Source organism: Phodopus roborovskii, unplaced genomic scaffold, assembly GCF_943737965.1.
Source record: "Phodopus roborovskii unplaced genomic scaffold, PHOROB, whole genome shotgun sequence".
Taxonomy (NCBI): Eukaryota; Metazoa; Chordata; class Mammalia; order Rodentia; family Cricetidae; genus Phodopus; species Phodopus roborovskii.
The window spans coordinates 3,747,848-3,773,965 of NW_026126563.1; the positions used below are offsets into that span (position 1 = coordinate 3,747,848).

The 26,118-nt window shown below is 48.4% G+C and overlaps 1 protein-coding gene across 2 annotated transcripts; it reads left to right on the top strand.

Moving 5' to 3' along the window:
• Positions 1-5,465: 5,465 nt before the first annotated feature.
• On the top strand, positions 5,466-21,958 carry Cndp2 (carnosine dipeptidase 2). 2 transcript variants are annotated; one of them, XM_051202029.1, is made up of 12 exons: positions 5,466-5,578; positions 8,712-8,801; positions 9,613-9,756; positions 12,993-13,155; positions 14,450-14,538; positions 16,688-16,888; positions 17,604-17,688; positions 18,532-18,692; positions 19,539-19,703; positions 20,242-20,383; positions 20,623-20,770; positions 21,857-21,958. In XM_051202029.1, the coding sequence occupies exons 2-12, from the start codon at positions 8,742-8,744 to the stop codon at positions 21,924-21,926; spliced, it is 1,428 nt and encodes a 475-aa protein (XP_051057986.1). In that variant the 5' UTR covers positions 5,466-5,578; positions 8,712-8,741; the 3' UTR covers positions 21,927-21,958. The 2 variants fall into 2 exon arrangements, with proteins under 2 accessions (XP_051057986.1, XP_051057985.1); XM_051202028.1 differs by lacking the exon at positions 5,466-5,578 and having other exon boundaries at positions 8,650-8,801.
• Positions 21,959-26,118: the final 4,160 nt, after the last annotated feature.

Below are 26,118 nucleotides of genomic sequence, written 5' to 3' on the forward strand. Positions count from 1 at the left end.
ACCAATTTTAGATTAAATTTTCTGTGTCATTGAGATGGTGATACTAAAACAAACCAACAAAATCTAATAAATTTATCGTGTTGGATTTTGAGATTTGAGAATATCTGATTTGCTTCTTTTTTGCTTGAATGTCTCAGATCATAATTAAAGAAGGAAAGGGGGAAATGTTTTTAATATTCTGCAGTTTGGTCAGTAGTTGTTGGAATACATTGCTGGCTGGTTAGAGGTCGAGGTCTGCCATGGCTTGGCAGTTTTCTATGAGCTTGGCAATACGGAGAGCTCGATCTGGAGAATGTACCTGGGCCTGAAGAACTGACCTTATCTCTTAACCAGATGGCTGACTCATCTTTAGCTTGACCCTTGGCACAGACCCCTGCTAAGAAGACTTGCACTAGGAGCTCTGCTATAGGAGACTACTACCATTTATCAGCCTTGTGATAGGAGCGTGCCACTTAATGCAAATAAGGGTTTGTCCCCCGGCTCGCCGACCATATATATTCCTTATACAATGGAATAAAGTTGAGCTGGCTCATTGAGATCTGTCTCCCAGAGGCCTCCCTGGCTCCACCCCAAATGGGCGTGGTCAGTGCCACAGAAGGAGACAAAGTGAATATCCTACTCTGCCTCCCTTCATCCATGCCTATGTACTGAGTGAAAGCTTTCTGTTTCCCCTCTTCCTTCCTCCCCTCTTGGACTGAAAGCCAACAGGCAGAGAGGGGAAGAGGACCCCTGCCCCCACAAGTATCCAGTAAAGGGGTAAGGGATAAAGATAAATAAATGTGTAATTTCTTTCCTCGGGCCGTTTCCTAACTTCTATGTTATACCCAGACTTTTCTTCCCTCCACTGTCTTCCTTTGATTAATTTTAACTAATACCCTGCAAAGTTCTTGGTGTGTGTGTGTGTGTGTAACTATGAGTACCTGCGTAGGCCAAAAGGAAGTTTTGCATCCACTGGAGCTGGAGTTACAGTGGGTTGTGAGCTATCCTGTATGGGTGCTAGGAATCAAATCTTAGGAATTTGCAAGAACAGTAAGGCAATCATCCCTCTGGCCTCAAACTCACAGAGATCCACCTGCCCCTGCCTTCCAAGTGCTGGGATTAGAGAATGCCATGTCTGGATCAGCATATTCACTTTTTAAAACTGTATGCTACTCTGGGTGTGATGCACTATGGAGGTAGAGGTAGCAGAATCCGGAGCTCAAGATAGCTGCATAATGAGAGTTTATGCTGGGGTTGTAAGTAAATAAAAGGAAAAAAAAAAAAAAAACCAAAAAGGCTAAATGTAAATAAATATAGAAAACCCAAAGACCCTTGATGGTCCTGAGGCAACTTCCCAAATCCTGCATGGCTTAACCCTGACTTTCGCTTACATGGGAAAAATAAATCCTTATATGTGTGAATTATTTTATTGCTCAAGAATGCTAACAATCAACCGAACTATTTGAAAAATTGGCACGGGTACACGTGTTTCATCTAGGCCTGAAGCAAACCTATAATTTGTTAATAAATAAATAAACAAAATAATGATGATGATACTATTGCACAATTAATAGATGGCAATAACAAACACATATTTTCTTACAACAGGAAACCAAAAGGCAGCCACTTTGTGACATTTTCTTTGTTGCAGTGGCCCGGCTCAAAACACAGAGTATCCCCCTGCAGTGCATAGGGAACCTGCAGTATCCCGTGTGTACCTTGTGTAGGCAGACTGCTCCCCATGAGACTATGGGAGGTTCAGTGGCTCTCATTAGGTCCCAGGAAACACGAGTGTTTGAGGCTGGGGCACTAGATGGGCTGGCACCGTGGGAATGAACAGAGAGCCAGGGACAGTGTGCTCTCCACTGGCTGCTCCCGGGAAGGTGCCAGAGAGGCAGGTGGCCCGACCATCTCCATGTCCAGTTAGGCTGGCTCATCAGAATCCAGTGAGGTTCTGGAGATGATGGCACTGAACTCAGATTGCAGCAACTGGACGCGTGCGCAAATCGATCAACAATCAGTAGTTCTGCGAAGCTTGCATTCCCTATAGGGAATAAGGTGCATGGTTCCTCTTCCCTAGGCACCCAGACCCTTGCCTCCCATACACACACCTCTCTCCTTTTCTTCTCTCTTGCTGCTCCTGTTTTCTCTAAATTCAGCAAAGACAACATGCAGACCTAATGCCTCACGCTCTTGTCCCTGTTCAACCTGCAGTGGCCTGCAGCGCCACCTGGTGAGCACTCAGAGACACGACCACTCGCCCTCTCCTTGCTGTTTGGGGCGGAGCTCAGGTTGGAAACCAGGGACCGTGAGCTTCCCTAACGTGGCTGGAGTTTTGAGTTCAGGGTCCAGTTGTTCACATTCCACAGGGTCCTGAGAGCACGCAGACAGCAGAGGGCGCACGCTCCGCGTCGGAATGAGGAGTTACCCGGATGAAGCCCCTGTTTGCTCCTGGTGAGCTTTTTTCTCCTTGCAAACGCAGAATTGCAAATCCAGCACTTGACTTTTTGGAAGACGCGAGCGCCTTACTTAGTGCCTTAGCCAAGATCAAAAGCATGTTTTGCACATTGCAAAGGTTTGGATCTAGAAAATTCTATCTTCTGGAGACATACTTCCTTATAAAATGCCCAACGCTAGGGATACGTTTTGGGGGTTCTTAACTTTTATTCGGGTTCATAGGAAAAATATTTTCACCAGCTTTTGACAGAGGAGGATGAAGTCACATAAATGCACATTTATTTTCAACCCAGCCTCAAGCCTTCTGCTAGCATTGGTTTACGTCGGCTTCTTTGCTGATTTAGTTAGTCCCAAGTGCATGTCAGCATACCTAGCAAGAATGAGCTAGGATTCAGCCCTGTCTGCCTCACTGCGGCTGGGCACGTTGGTGCCTGTAACCCTAAACCTAGAAAAAATGAGGCTGGAGGATCTGGAGTTTGATGTGGTCCTGTTGGTGCTGCTGAGGGGCCCAGGACCCAGCCGGTCAGAGAAACTGGGGAGGAGACGTGGGGAAGGTGAACAACTGGACGGGCACACAGGATCTTTACCTGAGGGCCAAAGCTTAGTTCTTCACGGTTTCCCTCCGCTGCTTGGTCTTCCTATGTTGTTCTTTTCTGTTCTGTTCTTCTACCCTGGTGTGTTTTTTCTTCTTTCTTCCTTTCTTTCATCCTTCCTTCCTTCCTTCTTCCCTCCCTCCCTCCCTTTCTGTCTTTTCTTTCTCTTTCTGTCTTCTCCTCTTCCTCTCTTCTCCTCTCCTCCTTCTTTCTCCTTTTCTCCAGATGTTTTCCCCTTACTTCTTTTCCAGTGTTTTTCCTTCTATATCTTTTCTTCTTTATCTCTTATTTTCCTTCTTCCTCTTATACCTCCTAATGAAAAAAAGATTACCTCATAACCACAAGTTACATATTATCCAAAAACAAGTTAAAGTCTTTGCGTTAGAAGAAATCATGTTTTCCTTAGGTGCCCACAAGTCGTTCTCAGCCCCCACCCTCAAATCACTTCTTTGGCTTCATGCTTCAACATACCTTTTCTCTTCTCAACAATAATTACATTTACAGAGAGCTGTACAAAAGTTCTTAAAACCTCGGCAGATGTGATCAAAGCATCCAAAGATTTTACTGTTAGTATCTATAAGTTGTTTGCCAAAATGTGAACGAGTTGGGGATTAATAATCATAATCATAATTTAACCCAGAACAGTTTTTTTTTTTTTTAAACACAGGATCTCATGAAACCCAGTCTGGTTTTGGTTCTCTGTGTATTTTTTTTTAAAGATTTTTTTTTGTTTGCTTGATTGATCGATTGATCTTTTGAGACAGGATTTCTCTGTGTAGTTCTGGCTGTCCTGGAATTCACTCTGTAACCTTCAAACTCACTGAGCTCCTTCTGCCTCTGCCTCTGCCTCCTGAGTTCTGGGTTTAAAGGTGTGCCCCACCACTGCCCGGTAGAATTCCCTATGCATTAGGTTCTCCTGCCTCTGCTTCTCAAATCCTTACATTACAGGCGTGAACACTATGCCCGGTTCAAAGAGGGAAAAGTAGGTAGATAAAATAAATGCTAACTTAAAGTTTATAGACACACACTGGAGAGAAGGCTCCACAGACCACTTGCTGCTCTTTCAGAGAACCCATGTCCCCAGCATCCACATCAGCTGACCTTCTATAATCCCCACTCCAGGGATTGCAGAACAGGTCTGGTTCACACACACACACACACACACACCTACACATAATTAAAAAAAAAAAAAAAACACAATGAAAACTATTTTTTTTAAATGTGTAGATATTTTAGATTGGGCATGGTGGCCCATTCCAGTTTTCCCAGCACTTTGGGAAGTGGAGGCAGGAAGATCAGAGATGTAAGCCCAGCTGCATAGCACCTTTAAGGCCAGCCTGGGTTACAAGCAAACAACAAATTACATAAAGTGGGTCTGTGTTTGCTAGAGTGCTTGAAGCACTGAGTTCAATCTGATAATAAAATAAGCTATTATTGCATGTAACAATAATAATTAAAGGGGGGTAAGGTCATGAATTGGAGAGACCACACAACATGGAGGGGATGATGGGGGAGAAATGAAGGGGACAAAATGATCTAATTATATTTTAATCAAATAAAAATTTAAATACACACACACATATATACACACACATATAACTGTAGGAAAGTATGACAGAGTCATCAGTTAAAAGATCAACAATATAAACCATTACATTTGACAAAATTCCGCAGGGATGTCGAGGAGAAAACTCGTGCCAATTTTAAGGAGAAAAGGGGTCATTTTATTTTAGAATATTTGCAGTGTGTGAGACTATATTCCTTGCAACTCTGAATGTAGAAAGGTCTGGAGAGAAGATGGCTCAGAGGTTCAGAACCCTTGTTGCTCTTGCAGAGGAACCGGCTTGAATTTTCAGGACCCGTATGGCAGCTCACAGCCATCTCATAATTCCAGTTCTGGGGAATCTGATGCCCTCTTCTGGCATCCTCAGACATGAGGCAGACGAGTGGTCACATACATATATTCAGGCAAAAGCCTTGTGTGTGTGTGTGTGTGTGTGTGTGTGTGTGTGTGTGTGTGTGTGTGTGTAATGTATGCCATTATGCCACACACACACACACACACACACACACACACACACGGATGGGAGGGGCTGGCACGATGCCACGAACTGGTGATCCAGCACTTGTCTACGCTTCGTAAACAAAGGGACGAAGTGGAGTGCGTGCAGCCTGGAATGTCCACCCCCTGGCTTACTGCAGGAACAGGGGAGCAGTTGGAAACACAGGATCCCTGGGGAGAGGGGCGCGTGATCCTGTCTTCGAGGGTGAGCTCCTCCTTTTGGGGTTTTAACGTAGCACTGAAGGCGACCTCTAGGGGGCTCGTTCCGGAGCGGAGGAGGGGCGTGGCCCCCGCCCGCTCGGCTGAGTCCGCGCTCCGCATTGGCTCGGAGGCAGGAGGGCGTGGCGTCGGGGGCGGGGCTATCCCCAGGAGGCCGGGCATTGGCTGTTGCGGAGGGGAGCGTCGGCGGGGCGGGGCCGGGCCCGCCCCAGGCCCCCGGGCATTGGCTGGTGCTGCGGCCGGGGACACGTGGTGCGGAACCGGCGCGGTAAGCGGCCGCCGTGTGGGCCTCCCTTCCCGGGAGGGCGCCGCGGGCCGGGGAAGGCTGGGCGCAGGGCCGGGCAGGGCGGGAGGCACCTTGGTCTGCGAGAAAGTGAAGGGCCCGGGGCGCGCAGGTGGGAGCGGCGGAGGCCGGGAGGTCCCGGATCCCCAGTGCGCTGTCAGCCCAGGCCTGAGTCACCCCAGGCCCCGGCGCGGACCCGCAGTTCCGGAGGGACGTAGCCCGGCGCCCAGGCCTCCCTGGCCGCAAGAGCCGGTTCTGATCGGCCGATCCCCCCCTGCCCCCATAAATGTCAGGACCCCCTGGTTCGCCCTGCAGGGCCGATGGGCTGTGCGCCCAGGCCAGCCTGCCTGGCGACTTGGGGCCGATGGGTCGCAGGGAGCAAAGGGCTAGGCAGCCCTCACGCCTGCACTTTGAGGACGTTGCCTGGCTCCAGACCCGCGCCTTGGGTGCGAAGGCCCTGGGCAGGGTCCCGCTGGACCTTGCCCGTAGGGTGGATCCGCAGGAGAGAGGTCTCCCCTGGCCAGCTTGCTGGTGCGAGCAGGCCGCTCGTTCCATGCACCAGTTACAGCTTACTCATTTGTAAAGCGGAGTAGATGTTTGGTCCACCGTACTAACCCTTGAGAACCTGGGGTCACCAATATTCTCCAGAGTCTTGTCATCATCCCTGTCGTGGGACCCTGTTTGTACTTGCTCCTGGAGAACCTGAGGCTGACTGTGGTAGTGAAGCTGTTGCCGCATTTGGCAGGAAGTTTGCTCCTGTTTGTTCAAACCCACCAAGCCACTCACTGAATGGTTTGCAATTGATGACCTTGTCGTTGGGGGAGGTGAAGCAGGAGTCGTCAGAAACTAGTGGGACGGAGAGGGGAGGTGAACCTGCTTAACTTTCTTCTGCGCCTGCAGTTTAAAGGCAGGGTTGCTTTGATGTGAACCCCTTTAGGCTAGTTGAAGCCTCACTCCTGCCCTGGGTGTTACATCTTTGGGTAACAATCGCAACAAAGTTGTTAAGTTTAACCGTGAGAATGTGATGCTGCACCATGGTGCTCCTGCCCCAGTGAAAAGTTCCCAGCGTACCAGATGGTTCTGCAGGCTAAGGTTTCACCGGGCAAACAGGTACCTTCCCTGTGCATAGTTAGTGACAGATGGGCGGAACTTAACCACTGATAAACACCTGGGCAATATCTCTTGGCGGAGTCACCCTTTCATGTGAGCCTCTGCGAGATGGTGGTGGGTCTAGAAATATTTCTTCCACTGTGCCAGGTTGTAAGAAGGAGGAAAAGATCGTGAGGGCATTGGGGACTTAGCAGAACGATGTCCCACCATTGCAGCAGTCCTGAGATTTCATGTTGCTCAGTGTGCTGTGTGGCTGCCACCCTTTGTGTCACAGCAAATCAACTCTCTCCTCTGTGTAGAAACGGCCCCTGCACCAAGACCACAGTCAGTGCTGTTCACCATGTATTGTGTGCGGCCATTTCTGTGGGACACACTTGAGACCATGCACTTGAGACGTGGTGTCACTGCAGGGTGAATTTTCTCAGCACACCTGAGCTCCGTTTCACCCGTGCTTGATAAAGCCCAAGCCAGTTGCAAATCTCAGTTCCTGAGTCATTTGTGCTTCACCCTGAGCCCCATTTTAAAAGCAGTTCCACAACGCTCTGTCTCCTGCCTCTGTAGAAAGCAGGAAGTTCTGGGGACTCAGGCATGGGAAGGAGGCTGGAGTTGTGGCTCAGTTTGGTAGAGTGTCAAGCATAGATGAAGCTCTGGGTTCCATCCTCAGTACCACAGGAACTGAGTGTGGTGGTACAGGCCTGATATTCTAGCGTGTGGATGTGGAACAGGAGGGTCAGAAGTTCAAGGACAACCGCAACAACATAAGATCCTTTTTGTTTAAAAAACTGAGGGGGGTGGGCAGAGAGTGCAGACATTGAGTATATTTGTGGGGAACCTAAGATACATCCACACTGTATAGTGTGCAAACTGGGGCATACAGCTGCTCAGACGGTGGCCACGTCTTTGTGATGAAAACCCTGCACATCCCTTCCAGCAAGGACACAACTGCTCTATCTATATGGCCACCCTCACATGAGGTGGGAGCTTTCAATCTTTGGCCCTTAAACAGTGGCTCAGGTTATCAGTTGTCCTCAGATGAATTCATCTTGCTTTCTGGATCCCAAAGCTGGGTATAGGTTTGCAATTGAAGAGGCGGAATGTGTGTGGTTTGCTTGCTTTTTGAGACAGGGTTGCACTGTGTATCCCTGGCTGACCTGGAATTCACAATGTATAGACCAGACTGGCCTCATACTTTCAGAGATCCATCTGCCTTTATCACCCTTGTCCTGGGATTAAAGGCATTTGCCACCACACCCAGCCTGTGACATTTTTATTGAGATCTTTGAAATGATTATTTCCTCTAGCAATAGAAGATTAATAGTTCACTTTGTGCTTACTTAAGAGTATAAACTGTAGCTGGTTGGTGGAGTGCTTGCCTAGCATGCAGGAAATCCTGGCTTTGATCCCAGCACCACATAAACCAGGCTTGGTGGTTTGGACATTAATCCAGCATTCAGAAGGTAGAGGGAAGAGGGTAGGATATTTCAGGCTAGCTCAGGCCAAAAGGGGCCCTGTCTCAAAAAAATTGTTTTTAAATGTAACATTAAAAAAAAAAAAAAATGCCAGCTAGGCATAGCAGCACATGCTTTTAATCCTGGCACTCAGAAAGCAGGTAAATTTCTGTGTGAGCATGGCCTGGTCTACAAAGAAAGTTCCAGGGCAGCTGTTGTGTGACCTTGTCTCAAAAATAAAATAAAATAAAATGCAAAATAAATCCGCATGATTGGAAAGTATCCACTTATTATTTTCTTCAGATTATCTGCCACTGGGGTTCTCCTCTTTGGACACAAGTTTTTCTGGAGCTTTTCTTTTAGAGCAAGGAAGCGGAAAGTCATTCTAAGCCCCTGGCTGTTTCCCAGCCACTTCCTGGAGAGTCGGTGATAAGTTCACAATGCAATGCTGACTGGAGCTGGAGGGTGTGGGAACACTTTCAGTTCTCACTCAGCTGCTCTGGCCACTGCCCTTCAGTCCCAGCTGCAAGCTGGTCTGATTCATTGCTCTCTCTGCTCAGAATCTGCGAAGTCTGAAGTCTGCCTGAAAGATGTCAGCCCTCAAAGCCATCTTCCAGTACATCGATGAAAACCAGGACCGCTATGTCAAGGTGAGGGGCTGTCTCTTCTAAGTGAATAGTGAGACCTGCTTCAATGTTGTCAAGTCAGAGAGATTTTCAAGAGGCTAAAATGAGTTATGCCATTTTGGTCAAGTATTAAGATTTCATGTTTCTTCATTGCATGATGGTGAAAGTCAGGCTTTCATTGTTTGACAGTTTATTATCTGTCTCTACAAATAATTCTCACTTGTTATTTTCCTCTAGTCTCATCTATAGTTTCTTGTGATAGTTACAGACTTTTTTTTTTTAAAGCAGCTTGAGTCCAGCATGTTCTAAGTGATTCCATGATGTTATATTTAAACTGTTGCAAGGTTTTTATCTGAAAGAATTAAGGCTTCGGTTTACTTTTGGAAGAACTACTTTAGATGAAACATTTTGACTTACATCTCGGCTGCTGTTGGGGAGACAAGTTAACTAACTTGGATGGTGAGGTTGTAGTGTGTTTCCTTCTGTTGCAGTTTTGGGAGACAAGTTAACTAACTTGGATGGTGAGGTTGTAGTGTGTTTCCTTCTGTTGCAGTTTTGTTGGCTATAGATATATTCTTATGGAATTGTATGGTTTACAATCACATGCTTGGTAGTTAAAAGTGTGCATCCTGGCATCTTTCCTTCCTGCTTAGTTTTTGGGGTAGGAACAGTAGCTGTGTTCATTTTTAATGTAAATGTGCATCAGGCAAGCTGGGTCTGCTGTGCAAGGAAAGTAGAGTAGCTGTAGGTAGAGGTCCATTGATGAGCCCATCCCTGCCCTTAGCCCTTAAAGAGCAACATTTCTGAGCCCTTTCCTCTTACTCTCTACTAACAGAAACTTGCAGAATGGGTGGCCATCCAGAGCGTGTCCGCCTGGCCCGAGAAGAGAGGGGAGATCAAAAGGATGATGGAGGTGGCTGCTGCAGATGTCCAGATGCTCGGGGGCTCCGTGGAGCTGGTGGATATCGGCAAGCAGAAGGTATGATGAGCACACGGAACCTCAAGCGGCGGGTTCTTCCCAGGGGCTGGGAAAAAGTACTGGGTCTCGGGTGATCTTTGGCTGCAGATGGTCAACTCTAAGTCAAAGTAAGCTTGTGCTGGCACTTGTGTACATTCTAGTGAGTGCCTCGCTGAGGAGGAACTATAGACCAAGGGACTATAGGTCATGAGTAAGCTAAAATGACTTAATTCTTAAGGAGGGCTGAAATTCCTGTCCTAGAAATCCAGGCTTTCACACTGAGAAGTTATAATTATCTGAGCCACTTTATGAATACCAAAGCTTCCGGTACTGGGTTTCATATATATTACGGGTTTCATTTTAGTGTTTTTATGGGGGAAGATCTGTGGGTGGAGAGGGCATGGTAAGAACACCTTGTTTTCCTTCTAATTTTTGTTAGTGGTTTTGGTTTGAGACAGGATCTAACCATGTAGCCCTGGCAGGCTGGAGCCCACTGTGTAAACCACACAGAGCCTGGGACTCACAGAGATCCCTCTGCCTCCTTCCCCAAGCACTGGGATTTAAGGCATCCGCCACCAGCTTCTTTATCTAACTTTATGGTACATTTTTCAGCTACTTTAGTTTCACATGATTATTTAGGCTCATTTTCTTGTTATTGTTATTAGTTTTGTTTTGTTTTAGACAGAGTCTTCCTCCTTTGTAACCCAAGCTGGCCCAGGGCTCATGACAACTCGTCCTGTGCTTGGTGTCCCTAGTGCTGAGATTTTAGGCGTGAGCCACACTTGACTTCATTCTGTGTTTTTTCAAATCTTAGAAGTCTCTTATATTGCAAATGGGACAAGACTTGATTTATCTCGGGTCTTTTGTTTGATGACTTAGGTATGCAGTTGCAATGAACAGTTCTGGAATTTGTAGTTAGCTATTCAATTTATTGTGCATATTTTATCAGAGGGGGGTGGTGAGGCCATTGGAAGGCAAGTACCTTCCTGGCAAAAAACAGAATTCAAATCCAGGCTTTCAGACTCTTGGTCCAATACTTTTATCGAGATTTTTTTTTCTTCTTCTGATGACAATTTTAATAGTTAATGTACAAAATCAGCTTCCCAACAAATACCCACACACACACACAGGGGAATAAAGTAAGTTCATATTTTCTTTAAGTTTTTTATTTAGTCTTTTTAACTTGTAATTATTTATTTCTTAGGGAAGGTCTTACTGTATAGTCCAGTGTAGCCCCAGAGGCCAGGGTTGCAAGTGTTGACCCACCATGCTAACTCGTTTCATTTTGCCTGCCTGCAAAAAGACAAAATAACTAGGTGGGATAAATCACTTTTAAGAGTCCCTTTACAGTGTTTCTTTACAATTAATAAATTGGGGGTGGGGTGGGCACATTTAGGACAGCCAGGACCACACAGAGAAACCCTGTCTCAAAAGCAAACAAACACAATCACAATAAATAAATCACTCCATTGCCACGGATGTGGTTCTTTTTAAAGGCAGTCCATAAAAGAATACAGTGGCTCGTACACAGATAACACCCATCTTCATCAAGGAATTAAGAGTCTCCCCTGCTCAGGCCTCCAAGAACCAGCTGATGGAAAAGGCAGTGTGCCCTACGTGCCCAGAAGTTTAAGGCATGATTCTCTTCCTCTACAAGCCAACCTCATGAGATCTGATGTGCAGGCCCAGGTGCCTGCCTGTCTGTCAGGCACTCAGGCAGGGAAGGAGGATCTTTTGAGTTCAGAAAGAGGAATTCCAACCACCTGCTGAGTTCAGTTAGAAGCTGGAAGGTGGCAGAAGAGAATTTTCTCAGCCCTCCCCCACACTGTCCTTACCTGGTGTCATTTTTAGTTGCTGCACATTTTATCTATTAATCGTAAGTTGTTAGTCTAGCTTCATTATCAGACAGATAATCATGTGCATTGGGCTATGGTGGGAGTGACTTCAGGGCAGTCTGACTAACTACACGATCAATTAGTTTGTGCATTGTGTTTTTTATGGGAGACATTTTCATAATAGTTCTTTGTAGTGGCTTCTAGTGTAGTAGCACATGTAGTAGTGCGTGATGTTCCAGCTGGGACAGTCCCTTCCTCCTACGCTCAGACACTCTGTGTGTGTGTGTGTGTGTGTGTGTCTGTGTATGAGTGTGTGTGTGTGTCTGTGTGTGTGGTGTGTGAGTGAGTGTGTCTGTGTGTGTGTATGAGTGTGTGTGTGTGAGGTCTGTGTGTGTCTGTGTGAGTGTGTGTGTGTGTATGAGTGTGTGTGGTATGTGTGTGTGTGTGTGGTGTGTGTGTGTGTTGTCCTCCCCTGCCAACTACTTGTGTACTTGTTGTTACACAAGGTTTTCTGATAATGTAGGCGCTAGTAGAGGAGGCACATAGGCTGCAGAGCGTGAGCACATTCCACTTAAGCCACAGAGTCACAAGTGTTGGCCACTGATGATGTAAAGGTAGCAAAAGACTTAAGACTGATTGGTCTAGAATTCTACAGTTAGTGTCCCGGATGGCTGACAAGTCCAGGGGAGTGCCAACTACCATTTCATTTGCCAGACATTATGTGAATTCTCTTTCTTTATGTTTGGAAGATTTTTTTCTGTGTGTGTGTGTGTGTGTGTGTGTGTGTGTGTGTGTGTGTGTGTGTGGTGTATATATGTGTATAGCTGTGTGTATGGCCTGTGCTCACAAGTGTTTGTAAGCAACATGTCTGCTGATACCCAGAAAGGCTGGAAGAGATCACCAGATTCCCTGGTGTTGATGTCTGGTGTGGGCTCTGGGACCTGAACTCAGGTCCTCTGGAAGAGCAGGAAACTGCTGAGCTGTCTCCCTAGCTCTGAATTCCCTTAATGTCCTGGTTGATGGTCCATTCTGGTCATCCGTTGTCTACATACAGAATTTTAAAAATGTAACACTCAGTTACAGGTTGTAGTTTTTTAGCCATTATTTCAGAAATTAGTAAAGTTGTATCCCAGACCCAGGCTACATAATGTCTCATTATGTATATTGATTTTTTTTTTTTTTAAGCAGCCTTTAGCAACTACTTGTGGATGTGATTCAGTTCATGCTCACTGGGTTTCTGGAAAGGGACTCGGGAAATCATTGGATTTCGGGAGAGTAATTAATTCAGAACTGTTAAATGATAGGCTCTTAACACTCTATAGCAGAGGTTGGTGGATGAGAACAGTAAGGCCACCATCCCAGCTAGATTCAATGACAGCCGCCAGTTTATTAACCAGACTGTCCTCTACTGCTCCCGGTCAGCTCCCGGATGGCTCGGAGATCCCCCTTCCTCCCATTCTGTTGGGTAAACTGGGCAACGATCCCCAGAAGAAAACAGTGTGCATTTACGGGCATCTGGATGTGCAGCCTGCGGCCCTGGAGGATGGCTGGGATAGCGAGCCCTTCACCCTGGTGGAGCGGGACGGTAAGGTTGAAAAGTTTCCCTCTCCACCGATGCAGCGATCCAAGTCAGACCAAATCAAACCGAATTTTAAAAGCCCACACCTAATGGATACAAAGCTCCCGGGTGATCTTGCAGCCCCGGTAGAGAGGAGAAGGAAGGGCAGTTTAAATACCCTGTGGGCGTGGTCCAGAGTGTCTGTGGGGAGGGGTCATCATTTGGCGGGCTTTCTGATATGCAGCAGGGTTTGGAGAGAGATAATGGGGGCTTGGGTGGAACTTCCACTGTAACATTCCAGAAGCCTCCACTGTAACAAAGAGCACATGCCCTCTGAAGTGCCTGCCAGGCTCCCTCCAACCCTGACACCTTTTCCAGATCATTCATCTGCATTGAGTCTGCATGGTCCCCTGAAGGCCACAGCCTGTCCTTCTCACTCCCTCTTGTGGAATGTGCAGTTCCCATTCCCCGTTGTCACTGTTCAGGTCAGGAGAGCCCCTGAGATAGTCACCTGCTGCCTTTGAGCCTTGCCTCCCAGGGCTGAATCCCAGGCCTCCTAACTGGGTGTGGAGTCTGCCATTAGACATGTCCTGACTCCCTGCAGACTGTTACATACCTGTGAAATGGGAAAAGTTATCTTTATCTAAAACCATTGCTGTTGTAACTCCATGGGCACCCGGATTCCTCCGGAGTGTCAGACCTACATGTCTGCAAGGCAGTTGATGGTCTTGAGAGTCCAAGCTCTCTGGCCTGGGGCCCTCATCTTCCTTGCACCGTCTCTCACACACCCGTCCAATGACACCATCTTCCCACCACCTATACCAGAAACAGGGCTGTGCTGTCCCTGCCTTGTGCCATCTCTATTCACTTCCCAGCCTCTGCCCTGCCCATGCTGAGGACACCCCAGTGCTGATCCCGATGGCCCAACCATGCTCCTTGGAGCCTAACACCTCCCAGCAGCTTCAGATTAGGCATCATATGGTATGTGAGTGTAGTTCGTAGTGTTCTGTGATGATGGCTGTGTGCTTCCAAAGCAACCAGGCTCGCACATGGCGCTGTTAGCTGTGTAGGGCACATAGTCTTAACGGTTTCCTGGAAACAAATGGTGGATCTTTGTGAATCCTGGTCCTAGGCATTGCTATGCCTCTTGGTTTGCAAGAAATTCCCTCTGCATTTAGCATAGGGATTAGCTGGGAATTGTTTTGAAGTGAAAAAGCCCTATTGCTCAGGACGGCTATGTGAGCTTGTGCCTAGGCATTATCACTTGAGAAAAGGTCTTTCCGACTTGTCTCTTAACTGGATCTGCTGATTGCTGTTTCAGGCAAGTTGTATGGGAGAGGCTCAACGGACGATAAGGGACCAGTGGCCGGATGGATGAATGCCCTGGAAGCCTATCAGAAGACTGGCCAGGTACACCCCCACATCAGATTCTGCCCACTCATCAGCTCGTGTGAGTAGAAGTCTAAAGATTGTTCATGTGAGTAGAGGTCTAAAGATCGATCACTAGAGAGAAGAAAGCAAGCCTCCACCTTGGTCAGCACAGGTGACTTAGATAAGATTACAGCTGTTTACTTCTAGAAATCATTAAGCAGTTCATTGTCTTACAGATGCCCAAAGGTCAAGTTATCACCACTCAGCAAGATTCTTGCCAACACTTAGAATGTGGTCTTTGTTTCTCTCCTGTTTTTCTGTGCTGGGATCAAATCCAGGCCCTCACAACTGCTTGGAGATTCCGTACCACTGAGCTATATCTCCATCCCCAGTGTGAATTGAGTTTTATTTTATTTTATTGTGAATTTGAGGATTTTTGCTTTTTATTTGTTTTGCTGATATTTTTATTATTGCTGTTTTATTTTTACTTATTTATTTATTTATTGCCTTGTTTTGTTGTGTTGTATTTTTTTCTTTTTCATGACGATCTCTCTGTGTAGCCTTGTCTTTCCTAGAACACACTGTGTAGACCAGGCTGGCCTTGAACTCACAGAGATCTGCTGCCTCTGCCTCTTGAGTGCTGGGATTAAAGGCGTGCGCCACCACCACCTGACTTGTTGGTATTTTTTTGTTTTAATTGTGTTTGGTTTTGAGATAGGGTATTACTGTGCAGCTCTGGCTGGCCTATAACTCACAGAGCCCGGTCTGTCTCCCTAGTGCTAGAGTACACATGTACCCCCCTCTGTGAAGCTTAGGTGGACTAGATTGCTTGATACAGAGTCATGTTCTATAACTCAGGCTGGCCTTGAACTCTTGACAACCCTTTGTCCTTAGCCTTCAAGTGCTGGGATTGTAGGCATGTGCCACAACCTTGACCAACTCAAGCTTTGACTGTACCCATGAGTGTAGTCCCTTGCCAGAATGTAACAGACTTTGTGATAACGGGCAAATTCTTTTCTGTGTGTGTGTGTGTGTGTGTGTGTGTGTGTGTGTGTGTGTGTTTCCTCAAAGTTGATACAATATGGATAATGGGGTGGGGGGTGAGTTTTTAGAAATTTGACTCTCTATAGCTCCTGGTATTTTTCCCTACCGGGTTGTTTGATTATCTTTAACCTGATTGTGGTCATGCTGTCTGAACAGTTTTTGCATATGGATTTTATTTCACAGCATGATAAAATATGAATAAATACTTTTGTTAGGTGTGGGAAATTGATCTGGAAACAGGCTCATGCTCTCTGTCTGGGATCACCTGCTTGAGAGAAATCAGGTTTAAATACATACACACACACATACACACACACTCATACACACACACACACACACACACATCCCGAGAGCTGGGCACAGAAACTGGGAGGAGTCATCAACTGCAGGGCTGAGGTTCTAAAGAGGCGGGAACCCTGCAGCTCCGCCTGTGTGTGGTCTCCAGGTAGCTGCCTGCTTGTATGCAGCTCCTTTGCTCACTTGTGCATAGGCTACCCCTTCATCCTAAGGAGCTACAAGAACTGGATCATTATCCAGAGAACTCCGGGCTTCTGGAGCTGTGCTGAGATTCACATCTAGCACCTCAGGACCTCTCGGCTTCTTGTGCAGAGGGATGCTGGCAGCGTAGAAGGCCTCCCAGTGCGGGAAAGGTCTCACCTAGCCGTAGCAACAGTGAAGGCTCAGTGATTATTAAAAAAAAAAAAAAAAAATATCTTCTGATTTCTCTTATTGTCTGTGTGTGTGTGTGTGTGTGTTTGCGAGTGTAACTTGCATGTGGGTGTGTTTGCACAGGGGTATGCAAACCTGTGCAGGCCTGCAGTTGAGTTACAGACCTCTGTGAGCAGCCGTTTGTGCTGGGAATGGAGTCAACCCTGCTCCTCTGGGAAAGCAGTCAGTGCTCTTCAGCCCGTATGCATTGCCCTTCTCGCTGTCTCATGGCTCCCTACACTCCCTGGCTCAGTCTGTGATTGCAGGGATCCCTGGACAGGGTGTACCTAAGATGGTGTAGGCCTTTCCCTTCTGACCCTGAACTCCCACAGGCCAGTGAGAGATTTCATGTTTCAAGTTAAATTCCAAAACAGTCTCTTGTGTGTTGCTTCTGCAAGAAAAGGATACGGACTGTCTTGCTATGTCCCTGTCACAGGAGATTCCTGTCAACCTGCGATTCTGCCTGGAAGGCATGGAGGAATCTGGCTCCGAAGGCCTGGACGAGTTGATTTTTGCCCAGAAAGACAAGTTCTTCAAAGATGTGGACTACGTGTGCATTTCAGACAACTACTGGCTGGGGAAGAGTAAGCCGTGCATCACGTACGGCCTCCGAGGCATCTGCTACTTCTTCATTGAGGTATGAGCCGGGCCCCACACGCTTCTCCGTGTCCCTCTCTCACCCATAAGCCTCTTTGTTCTTCTGTACCCTGACATGGGCAAATACCAACAAGTTAATCACACATGGAGGGAAGGAGGGCCTCGGAGCTTTCCAGAGCCCTTCTTGGGTTCCGTAATCCATCCTGATACCTCAGGCACTGACGTCCATTCTCATGGCAGTTTCAAATTAAGACGGTATTATCCGAGATACTGTATTAGAGTAGGTGAGAGATGACAGCAAGTGTTAGTCCTTCCAAGAGGGTTTGGACAAATACACACCCGAGAACCCTCCCTTTAAAAATTAAAGCGTTCACACCTCAGCAGGTAAGTGCTGGGATGTCGATGGCCCTGCTGAGGATCTTTGTCACCTGATAGGAAAGAACCCTTGGCTGTAGCTGTGCTGAGACTGTGCGCTTGCTCACTTGCTCGTCACAGTTGGTCCTGGGCTGTGAGGGAACTTCCCACCCCTATATAGATGGGAGTCTGAACACATAGCATGTGTGTGTCTGCTCAATCCCAGAGTCCATCTGATGCCTGCATTTTCTAACTGGGAAATGCCTTGCTCTGTCCCTTGAGGGAGCAGATTTGGACTAGAAAACTCTCAGTCTTACTACTGTTGTTTGTCAGTGCAATGTCACATAATTAAAATAAGCTGCCTCTAAGCCATCAAATAAAGTCCTTTTGCTTCTGTCCAGGTGGAATGCAGCGACAAAGACCTCCATTCTGGGGTGTATGGCGGCTCAGTGCACGAAGCCATGACAGATCTCATTTCACTGATGGGTGAGCTTGGGGAGCTGCCTGGGTCAGCACTTTGTCACTTAGGGAAGTGGGCAGGGTACTTCTTAATAAGCTGTCTGTGTGCATGCCTAGTATGTTCCGGCATCCTTCATGAGCCTACTCAGCCATGTTTCTACTCGTTCCCTGCCTCTGCCCCTTCCTGTCCTTCCCACATCTGTCCATCCCTCATCACCATCTACAGAGCTGTCTCCCTCCCAGATCCAGTGGGATGGGCCTCAGTCCTGCTCAGCCTGTCCCTCAGAACCCCCGGCTGCTGGCGCTGGTGCGGACACGGTTTTTACATCTCTCAGAACATCTGCTTTGACCTGCTCCCACTGGCTGTAACTAGGTCCCCCTGCCTGGTCCGCTTGTGGACAGCAGGACCACAGCTTCCTCCCAGCCTCCTCCTAGCATTAGCTAAGTGGAGCCGATGCCTCCGTGTAGTTTTGTAGTCCCCTTCTCTCATCCTGCATCCCAGGATGAAGCCTCCCGCAGGTGAAGTGACATTGCATCTGTAGTGAGACACTGCCCTGGGACACTCGGAGGTCCCCTCGACAGCTTTAGAGGACCTTGTTTCTTGTGGAATGTGCATTGTCAAGAAATGCTGGCTAGTGAGGGTGTTTTTCGTTCATGTCCTGGTATACAGCCGGGGGCTGACTTACGCATCCATCTGCTCCTCAGCCTCTCTCTAAAGAGCAGGGCTGAGTAGCGGCCGCTCCCACCTCCTTACGGCTACTTAACTGGCATAATGTGCCCAGGCATCCTGCTGCCGCCATCTGCCCTGGCACCTGAGTTCTTGGAGTCAGGACACTGGCTAAGCACTCTGGCCTCTGCCACTTCCCTCAGGCTGCCTGATAGACAAGAAGGGGAAGATCCTCATCCCTGGCATCAACGACGCCGTGGCTCCTGTGACGGAAGAAGAGTGCAAGCTCTATGACCACATCGACTTCAACATGGAGGAGTTCGCCAAGGACGTGGGGGCTGAGACCCTTCTGCACAGCTGCAAGGTACCGCTTGCCTTCCTGTTCCCCGGCCCCTGACAGGTGTATCCACCACAGCTCATAGACATCCAGGGTCAGAGGTTCATCCCAGGAGGCAGAGTGTGCTCAAGACTCATCAAAAGCAGGGTGTGGTGGTCAAGTTGAGAGCCCTTAGGACTTTCAGATGCCAGGATCAGCCTTTGACCAGGTTGGGGGTGGGTGGGGTGGGGGGACTCGAGGAAACAGAGCCCTCTTTTGCATGGGTATGGTTTGCTCTGTTTGCGTATATGGGACACATTGTTCCCACAAGGCCCAGAAATGAAGCTGGAGGCAGAAGCTATATGCCGTTACTTAACTGGCGGGAGGAAAATGTTATCTTAATTTATTTGTCTTAGGAGTGTGGCTATCAGTTCGTCACCTCCTTGTAGCTGGCACTAACAGCTCCTGCCTCTTCCGGGCCCCAGGGACAGGGCGAGAGGAATAGGCCAGGCTGGACTTGTTGGTTTCACCTGTCTCAGAGTCAAAGGGATAAATAACTAAACGGGGGTGCCATCGGTCAGTCTGGGCACAAGGCTGAAGAGCCTGGCTAAGAGGAGATGTCAAGCCTAGCTAGAGTCCTGTGGGAGTTGCTTCTCAGTCTGACAAAGGCTGAGAGAGGAATGGAGACATCTTAGCCTATTGGAGGCTCACAGCGTGCCACGCCAACACCACTCACCATCACTTCTTGAGACCATGTGGCCGCACAGCACTCCTTTGGAGTAATACGACATTAATTCCAGTACATTGGGTGGGGTCCCCATGGCCTCTCTCACACCTCCCGTGTAGACATCCCATCTCCTCCGTGAGCAGACCTGACCTCTTGTGCTTCTACAGAAAGACATCCTGATGCACAGATGGAGGTATCCGTCCCTCTCCCTCCATGGCATTGAAGGGGCCTTCTCCGGTTCGGGGGCCAAGACTGTGATCCCCAGGAAAGTGGTGGGCAAGTTCTCCATCAGGCTGGTGCCCGACATGATACCTGAAGTTGTTAGCGAGCAGGTATGTGGGTACACACAACAGCTGAGAGCTGCTACCATGTTAGACTTTAACAGTTGTAGGAACTTTCTCCTGGGCAGAAGCCTACACACCCTGACTCCTACCCCTCAATGTTTGCTGTAATAAGCGATGTAGAAGCTTGTCAGAGACAAAGCAAGCATTTACACACTTCAGACTACTGAAGCATGTGAAAACAATATGACCTCTGACCTCACCCCAAAGATGTAAAGCAAATGCTCACATGTGGCCACCTGTTAGCTGAGAATCCCAGAGCAGAGAGCGGCCTCTCTAGGAGGAGAGGAGCAGAAGGGTGGATCTGGGTGACTACAGGCCCTATTTCTTGCTGCAGTGATTATGGGCATCAGCATCCAGGGGCAGGGAACGAAGCTCGCCACAGGCCCTTTGTAGACTCCTAGATGCTGTGTAGACCCATTACACCCAATCTGTTGTCATGACATCTAGACACCCTGCAGATTCTTCTCATTGAGTCAAATGCTGGTTATGAAATACCTTGTGTCTGTCTCTTCTATGTGTGGTTTAGGTTTCAAGCTACTTGTCAAAAAAGTTTGCTGAACTGCACAGCCCCAACAAGTTCAAGGTGTACATGGGCCACGGTGGGAAGCCCTGGGTATCAGACTTCAACCATCCTCACTACCAGGCGGGGAGAAGAGCCCTGAAAACAGGTCCGCTGTCCCATGGAGGTGGATGCTGGGGCCCTGGGAGTGTCTGAGGACTCGGATAGAGTCTTGCACACCACACATGACGGTGTCGATGGTGTTGTGAGTGGGGTGAGACCAGGGCCTCAGTCTGTAAGAGTGGATTCCTGAGCCCAGGGTCTGGACTAAGTGTTGCGAAGCTGTGGCTGTCTGGCATCCAGGGCCCACAGTCAGTTTGTCCTTTCTCTTTATTTTACTTTCCCCAGTGTTTGGTGTTGAACCTGACTTGACCAGGGAAGGTGGCAGTATTCCTGTGACCCTGACCTTTCAGGAGGCCACAGGCAAAAACGTCATGCTGTTACCCGTGGGGTCAGCAGATGACGGTGCCCACTCCCAGAATGAAAAGCTGAACAGGTAAGACTGGGGCCTGGGCCAGAGGCTGGTTTGCATCCTCCAGCAGGCAATAGGTTTGTGATCACTCCTCTTCTGTCCCGTAGGGGTTTGGTGGTGGCAGATTGAAAACGGGGTTTGTCTAGCGTTCATTGTTCACCGAAGTCTTCTTGTAGCACCCATAAAATACCTCTCGTTTATGCAAAGTCACGCCGTCATCACTAACCACTCAAGCCCCCTTTGCCCCTGACAGGCAGACATTCTGCGGCTTCCTCCCACCCTCCCACAGGCTGTCTTAGAGAAGCCGAGAGGGGAGACCAGGCAGCAGGCTATTAGCTGTCACCCTGTTAGCTGTCACTGAGGAGAGCAGGAAGCAGGGACCCAGCATGAGTCACAGACAGAAACTGTTACTGCACAATGGGTCAAAGAGCTAGTCTTCAGGAACAATAGCCATTCACCCCCAGGGTACTGGGTGAGACCAAGTTCTAGGCCAAGGCCAGGACTCACAGTTGTTTTTGTTTTCCATTTGGGGGCCTTACCAACCAGCTCCCGAATGATGAACTCCCAGCCTTAGCTTAGTTTATCCGCTTAGCCCATCTACCTTTTGCCTCTGGGCTTTTACCTTTCTCTATTCTAAATGCTTTTCTCCTCCTCCTCCTCCTCCTTTCTGCCTGCCTCTCTGTCTGCCTGCCTGCCACACCTATTTCTCTCTCCTGCCAAGCTATTGGCCACTCAGCTCTTTATTAGACCAATCAGGTATTTTAGACAGGCAAAGTAACACAGCTTCACAGAGTTAAACAAATGTGACATAAAAGAATGCAACACATCTTTGCATCGTTAAACAATGTTTCACAAAGTAAACAAATGTTACACATCTTTAATTAGTATTCCGCACCAAGGACTAGTTATTTGTAGTAAGGAATGTTGGAAGATGTCACTGAACTTGTACTTAAGAACCGCCAGGCTGAATTTTAAAGCCAAATGACACTTCCAGCCTAAGTAGGGGTGCTCCCTGGAGTCAAAGCAGTATGAGGAGGACTCACCGCCCACCTGGGTGCTGACTGCTCCTCAGCTGCCGACAGATGGTGGTTGCTTTGTTTTCTCTACTAGGCACAACTACATAGAAGGGACCAAGATGCTGGCAGCATACCTGTATGAGGTGTCTCAGCTGAAGAACTGAAGTCTCGTTTTCCATGGAGTGCTGTGCCTGCCCAAAACGATCTGCCCCCTGCCCCCTGCCCCCTGCCCCCTGCCCCCTGCCCTCTGCCCTCTTTTCTTCCAGCCTTCTTAGGGAACTGGAAGTGTCTTTCCCTAGCTCTCTCAGGTCACAGGCAGACTTGCAAGAATGGAGCCAGCTGTCACCAGGGTAGAGTCAGCTGCGTCAGACAGTTGGAATGTTCAGTCCTAAGGCTAAGGCTTGCTGGGGACAACTGACTGACCCAGGTTGGGGGAAGGGTTCTTAGAGGCGGTCAGTGTGACTTCCCTCGAGAAAGTGGCCAGAGTCCAACAGCTCCCAAGTCTGTGAGAGGCACTGCCCATCGTGGGCTTGAATGACCTGACCAGGATGGGTTGTTCTGCTTCCTGTCTCCCATGAGGCCTGGGGAGCGAGCATTTTGGGGCTTGTGCTGTGACAGCACCATGGTGACCCCTCACTGTGCTGTGTCTGTTAAGACCCTAGCTGACCATCACTGGTGTCCTCTCCTGTAGTCCCTCAGTCTGTCCTGACAGCCCTAGTGGAAGCATCAGTCCAGAGCCAGCTGCCCTGCCAATAAAGGTGACCATGTGCTTCGGAGGGATTGCTGTGGCTGCACTTTCTTTGGGAACACACGTGCAGGCGTTCACTGTTGCATGGAGAACACACGTGCAGGCGTTCACTGGTGCATGGGGAACACATGTGCAGGCGTTCGCTGGTGCATGGGGAACACACGTGCAGGCGTTCACTGGTGAATGAACACACGTGCAGGTGTTAGAATGAGAATCCCAGGGCTGGTCAGCAAGGATGCAAGATGAGCCAGGAACATCTTGTGGAGGATAATGGCAGAGACTTAGACGCCATCCTCAGAGCTCACAACTGAAGAGGAATAGCTGGAGAAGGAATATTGTGATAGTAGAGGATCAGGAAGCTGAGGCAGGTGAATTACCATGAGTTCAACACTAGCCCGGGGTATAGTGCAAAACCCTGTCTCAAAATAGTAAGCAAACAAACAAACAAAAATGACTACCCACCCATCTCTAATTCAAGTAAATGAATAAGTGGTGAGCAGGGCAAGGTTTCTTGGGAAGAATCCCCACTCAGTAATGCAGAAGTAAGAAAAGGAGACCCTGCTGTATCGCCACACTTACCACGGGCAAGCTCAGCACAAGTGTGCTAAGATGCTTAAACTCAGGTTATTTGCACAGTGGAGAAGGAAACCCCAACAGACACCTGGACTCGGTGATGAAGTGAGCATCCTGCAGTGATGCCTGCCAGCCACCCATATCCTTTAAGTGCTTTCCTAAGGATAGCACATCAGCTCTAGGGACTTCAGACTCGGTGAGCAAATATCACACTCTGAAATTACACAATAATCTGAATAAAATCTGGAGCCTCTCATGCCCCACGTAGAATAGAATAGTGATTTCTGGAAATCATGACATCACCTCTAAGGTTTAGGTCCCTGTAATCACAGCCAGGATACCTTCAGGAGCCTGAAGTCTGACCCCTGCTGAGCTCCTTCTTAACCAGCCCCCATCCCTGTCCCCATTAACCCTTTCAGACACGTCTGCCCCAAGAAAACAACCTGATAGCAATCGTTTTACATACTCAAACTGTTGAACCATCTCTCGGGGTTTGTGCCGTGGGACTCCTGTGTCTAGTGAGCAGATACAAGCTTTCTTCAGTGCTAGTGAAATGGCCAGCATTCAGCAATGTTTTCTGAGGAAATTGTGCTGGAGCTGGAGGCAGTTCTGTACTCGTGAGTATTTACAGCTGGTCTCCATTGTCTCCCCACAGCAGCAACCCGATGCCTGGGAAGTGCGCAACCACCTTGTCTGGTTTAGAAAAGGAGAGAACTACACTTGATCTTAGCCAAAAGACCTAGACTTGGTAGAGACAGCTCAGTGGTTATGAGCACTGGCTGCTCTTCCAGAGCTCCTAAACTCAATTCCCAGCAAGCACATGGTGGCTTAAGTTGGATTCCCAGCTCACAACCATATGTGATGAGATCTAGTGTCCTCCTCTAGCCTGCAGGCATACATGCACACATAATAAATAAATCTTTAAAAAGAAAGAAAAGGAGAGAACTTTTGTTATGCCCACCCAGATCATGGAGTCCCCCCCAAAGACCACCAAGGAGTCCAAATCTATATGCAAAAGCAAAAAGCCATGACTCAAACTCAAGCATGGACCCTCCGCATGATAAAACAGTAAGAGATCAGAGAGCCTTGAGCTCAGTTGGGTGGGGTTTAAATCATAGCAGAGGTTGGGTTGAGGGATTTCTAAGGGTCAGGACCCCTGATTGGCTAACATTTGTCTTGGGGTGTCTTGGTGAAAGAGGATGGGTGTGTGTCGGGATAAGGGACTTCTGGAAACCCCATCTACTGTTGTTGGAACATTAGGTATTTAATTGGGGTGGCAGCTTACAGTTTCAGAGGTTCAGTCCATCATCATGGCAGGGAGCATGGGAGTGCACAGGAAGACACGGTGCTGGCAAAGTAGCCAAGATTCCTACATCCTGCAGGCAACAGGAAGTCGACTGAAATACTGGGCAGTATCTTGAGCATAGGAAATCTCAAAGACTCCTCCACAGTAACACACTTCCTCCAACAAAGCCACATCTACGCCAATAAAGCCACTAGTGACAATAAACCCTTCTAGTGACACTCTCCATGGTATTATGGGGGCCAATAACATTAAAACTACGATATTCCAAACCCTGCCCCCCATACGTTCCTAACAATCTAATGCAAAATGCATTTAGTTCAGCTTGAAAAGTCCCCACAGCCAGCCGGGCAGTGGTGGCACACACCTTTAATCCCAGCACTTGGGAGGCAGAGGCAGGCAGATTTGTGTGAGTTCAAGGCCAGCCTGGTGTATAGAGCTAGTTCAGGGACAGCCAGAGTTACACAGAGGAACCCTGCCTCAGAAAACAAGGGGAAAAGCCCCCATAGTCTATTCCAGTCTCAACAATGTTTTAAAATCCAAACTTCAAAGTCTTCTGAGATTGATGCAATCTCTTAACTGTAATCACCTGTAAAATCAAAATCAAAAAGAAGATCACATACTTCCAGCATATAATGGCACAGGATATACATTACCATTCCAAAATGTAGGGAAATACTGGTCCAAATCAAGACCAAAGACCAGCTAGGAAAACTCCAAACCCTGCATCCCTGTCTCGCATCAAAACACTCTCCAGCTTTGTCACTGCCACACACTTCTCTCCCTGGAGCTGGTCCCACTCCCCGCTAGCAGCTCTCCCCGGCAAGCACCTCACGACCCTGGGATCTCCAAGGCAACCCCGGCTTCACCTCCACAGCTTCATGCAACGGTCTCTCTGGGCGTTCATTCAGGGACACTCTGGACACATGCATGGCCTCAGCAGCTTTCCTTAACCTCGGGGGCAAGTCCCACAACCCATTTCGTCTGTCCTTAACTCTAAATCCAGAACCATGTGAATGTGAAGACAGAGACTAAGGCAATGATCTACCAGCCAAGGAGGAGCCAGGACAGCCATCATCCATCAGAAACTTGATTCCTATGGGAGGCCTTACCCTCTCCGTGGTGCCACCTTGTAGCACTGTGTCTACAGAGCCCTCAGGGGCATGGCTGCAGCTGTCCCCTGCAGTGGAGGTGGTATGGCCTTGCTTGTCTCCACCTGCAGTCCTCAGGTGCTGTGACCTCAGTTAGCACCTCCAGTGACGTGTCCAGGATCAGCTGGCCTCTAGTAGCATCAAATGACTCGGGCCACAACCTCATCTGTGCACATGGGTCACACTGTCCTTCAGTGAGAGAGTTGAGTGGAGCATCTTTGTTTTTCAGAGGTGACTAGACTCAGAGGACCCTTCATCCTGGGGTCATGGTGCACCAGGGCAGGCCGGGCAGGGCACAGGGATGTTTAATGAGGCATCCAGGTCCTGAAGGACTTCCTTTTCCATGTTCCTTGGAGTCAGGGCTGTGCAGAAGACGTTGGAACTCTGGCCCAGTGGACCCCAAGCTAGGGACAATGGTGCGTAGGGCTCACAAGGCCAGCCACCGTCTCTGAGTACATGCTGAGCCACCTCCTGACGGAGCAGGTAGATGCGACAAGCCCTCATGTAACATACCGAGCTAACCAACATTCTTAGGTGCATGCTAGCCCAGTCCAAGACATGTTTGGCATCACTTTGTCATG